Source organism: Chaetura pelagica, unplaced genomic scaffold (assembly GCF_000747805.2).
Source record: "Chaetura pelagica isolate M959 unplaced genomic scaffold, ChaPel_1.0 scaffold48, whole genome shotgun sequence".
NCBI classification, from domain to species: Eukaryota; Metazoa; Chordata; class Aves; order Apodiformes; family Apodidae; genus Chaetura; species Chaetura pelagica.
In genome coordinates, this window is record NW_009954241.1 from 2,749,715 (window position 1) to 2,753,154 (window position 3,440).

Sequence of the window (3,440 nt, forward strand, 5' to 3'; positions counted from 1 at the left end):
AGGAATGTACGGGAGAGTTCGCAAAGCTGCCAGTACTATAGATCAGTTTAGGTAAGAGTGTTCTAAGGCAGCATATTTTGTAATTCCTGGAATCCTTTTGCAGTTTTCAAAAGGCACAGCTTTTGTTAAGGATTGCTTTTATGAAGGTAAAAGTAAAAAAAAAATGAAGCTAATACGTTAAGTACAGTACAAATTAGTAAATATTGACCTAGTTGTGTTTTCCTATAGTATTAATGTTCCTGGGATTTTGCAAATTATGGTAAATTATTTAAACAACACTCATGTAGATTTTGATAGGAGAGAATCACTAAACTATGTACAATACACTCTTAACATTTTCCTGTACCATCTTCTACATTTTTCACTTTGAATTTTTTACTGTGTCCGTGATAAACGCTGTAAGAGCATATTAATGGAGGAGTATCATATGTATTCTACTCCTGTTTAGGCATGACAATATTCTGGGTTCTGATCCAGTGCAGCTGTTTACCTTGAAGGATAATTTGAGGAATTAGTAAAGAAAAATAACTCTAGATCCAGCAACAGACTTGTTTTGATCCCTTTTCTGAACAGTTAGGTTAATTGTCAAAATTCACAGCAAAGGTCTGCTCCAAAACTTGAATCAAATACCAATAGAAAACAGAATTAGGTAATGCATCTTAATCCTTTGAGAGTTTGTGGTGATGAGAAAGAAAGGAACAGGAATGTATTGATCAGTGCTAACTTGTCCATTTTGTTTGTCCCCTTGTGCTTGTCTAGCATTCGGCTGGGAATCTTCCTGAGGCGGTATCCCATAGCCAGGGTCTTCGTCATCATTTACATGGTGAGTAAGCTTGCTTTAAAGTAAGAAGTTCAATGCAAGAGTTCTATAGCCAGTTTGCATAATACACCTTAAGTTGAAAGATGTTTGGTGTGCAAAAGGCTATATAATTAAAAACCCAATTTTTTTTTTTTGTAAAGCAGAGCAAGTAGTACTTAGATAACTGCATCTTGGAGTCATGTTGCTTGGCAGTTTTCCATTTTTCCCAGGAATTCTTATTGTAGCAGTCTTAAAGAAATTAAAGAAATTACCATTTAAAAGACTGTGAAGGTGGAGTTTTGGTGCTAAAATAAAGAGTGACCTTTTGCCAAGGTTAACCCACCGCACGTACCACTTCTATGCATTGCATTTAGAAAAATTACTTACTATAGCTTTTTTTAATATTTGGCACTTTTTGCTCACTGACTGAGAATCAGAATTTCTCTAGTAGCTGAGAAAGTAGCAAGAAAAGTTTTTCTCACTAGACTTAAATTAATAGTAGAAAGTTGCTCATCCGTAGCAGGTCATCTGTCAAACTTGCAGTTGATAACAACTAAATTCTTCCGTTTTCCACTGGAGGGCAGATGTCTATCAGTTTAAGTGACCTGTGGTAATGTGGGTGTGCAGTCTGCCCTTCTAGTTTAGCCTCTTGAGTCTTTGAAATGTGAAGAAAAAAAAGTTACTTGAAAAGTCATAATGACTCTTCTGAACAGAGTTTCCAAGAACAGCTGTCACTGTTTCAGGATGTAAAGGAGACAGACACATGATTAAAGATAGTAACAATTTCCACCTGTGATTGCTTCTTCCAGACCATTAAGCATTAGAAGGGACAGGGCTGTTTAATTCCTAACCTTTCTTTTTCTTCCTGTTCATACCTTAGACTTAACAATGTATTAATTAAAATGTTTTGTACCAAAACACTGAAGAGTTCTACCACCTAAGCTGCTGTATGAAGTGAAACTCAATCATGACAGGCTGAGAGTTTGGGCTCTTCAGCCTGGAGAAGAGAAGGCTCAGAGGAGACCTTATAGCAGACATCCAGTACCTAAAGGGGGCTGCATGAAAGCTGGGAATGGGCTTTTTATAAGGGTGTGTAGTGATAGGACAAAGGGTAATCGTTCTAAGCTGGGAGAGAATAGATTTAGTTAGACATTAGGAATAAATTATTTACTGTCAGAGTGGTGAGGCACTGGAACAGGTTGCCCAGGGAGGTTGTGGATGCCTTCTTTCCTGGAAGTGTTCAAGGCCAGGTTGAACAGGGTACTGAGCAACCTGACATAGTGGGGGGTTACCCTGCCCATTCAGGGGGGGCTGGAACCATATGGTCTTCAAGGTCCCTTCCAACCCAAATCATTCAGTGATTCCATGATTCTATGATTCAGTAATTGCATAGGAGCTTTATACTGGACAGCCAGTGGCAGTTACCCTTTTTCAGCTTGAACCTTGACTATGACTGTTGTAACTTGAATTTAAAAATTTATTTTTTAAGGAAAGATGGCTTATATATTCTGTCAGTTATGTCCTTTGTTGCATTCCCAGCAACTTTGATTCTAATAGGATAGTTTCAGCTACATTTGAGTGAAAATTCATAAAAATGCCTTAAAATCAGTGCCTATGGCAAGGAAAAAGAAACAGAACTCAGCTGGTTCACAGAGTCTGATACCAGCCAGTTGGCACAAGAGTAATGGCTTACCAGTCACTCCAGGCAGATCACAATGTACTTGCTGGCATCTGGATCTCAGAGAGAACAGCTGGAATTACTGGGGCATGGATGGAAGGAGAAGCCAAGGGACATAAATCTGTAGGAAACCAAACTGCTTTGTTTTTTCTGTTTGTGTAAAATCTTTAGTTTTCTGCATATAGCTTCTTCAGAACCTGACTCAGCATTTCATTTTGCAAATAAGAATTCCTTTCTTATGATTATGTGAATAGTAGGAAAAATATATAATCAAAATGTTTCTACAAAAACAGGCTTTATTAACTCTTATTGACAGAGCTCTTGTACTTAATGCTGCTGTGAGCTATGATTCTCAGTGCTGCAAAGTTAATTCTTTATTTTATTTTCCCAGGCATTGCTTCATCTCTGGGTCATGATTGTTCTCCTTACCTACACCCCAGAAATGCATCACGACAGTCCCAGTGGCAGGTAGACTGAGACAGGACCCTGTGCTGTGCTGATGTCATTCGGACTGGCAGTGTCTGTTGAATAATCTGTTCTGGAATATCAGCAAACTGCTCACTGTGTTTAGGAAGAATGATAACCATCATGCCTGATTTATCACTACTTTTCAAATACATGTTTAATACTATGTAGCTTTTGCAATTTACCTAAAAGAACATCATCACTTTCCTGGAGAGAAACAGAGTTAAGTTAAGCTATAGTTAGCCTTTATGTAGACCTTCTGGTGGCTAGACTAAAAGATAAGGCTTGCAACTGTTGAGAATTGCAAGGATGTATGAAATTACAGGTATATGTGGTGCAAATTATTTTAGGTGATACAGGATGTGGGTTATGGTCAGGTGATAAACTGTACTTAGCAATTTAAATAAACTTGATTCTTTCTGGTTTCTTTCAGTCTGCTTTTGCACTTCTGTTTTTAACTTTGTAAATAGTAGGGTTTTCCGTAACAGGTTAAACTGA

General features: G+C 37.8%; 1 protein-coding gene across 1 annotated transcript in view; it reads left to right on the forward strand.

Moving 5' to 3' along the window:
- The window catches only part of GOLGA5 (golgin A5), a 16,434-nt gene extending 13,485 nt beyond the window's left edge, over positions 1-2,949 (forward strand). Inside the window, exons 11-13 of the mRNA XM_010003724.1 lie at positions 1-51; positions 760-823; positions 2,869-2,949. The exon at positions 1-51 is cut by the window's left edge and continues 11 nt beyond it. Of these exons, the coding sequence (XP_010002026.1) occupies positions 1-51; positions 760-823; positions 2,869-2,949 (196 nt within the window). The remainder of the gene's footprint in view (positions 52-759; positions 824-2,868) is intronic.
- Positions 2,950-3,440: the final 491 nt, after the last annotated feature.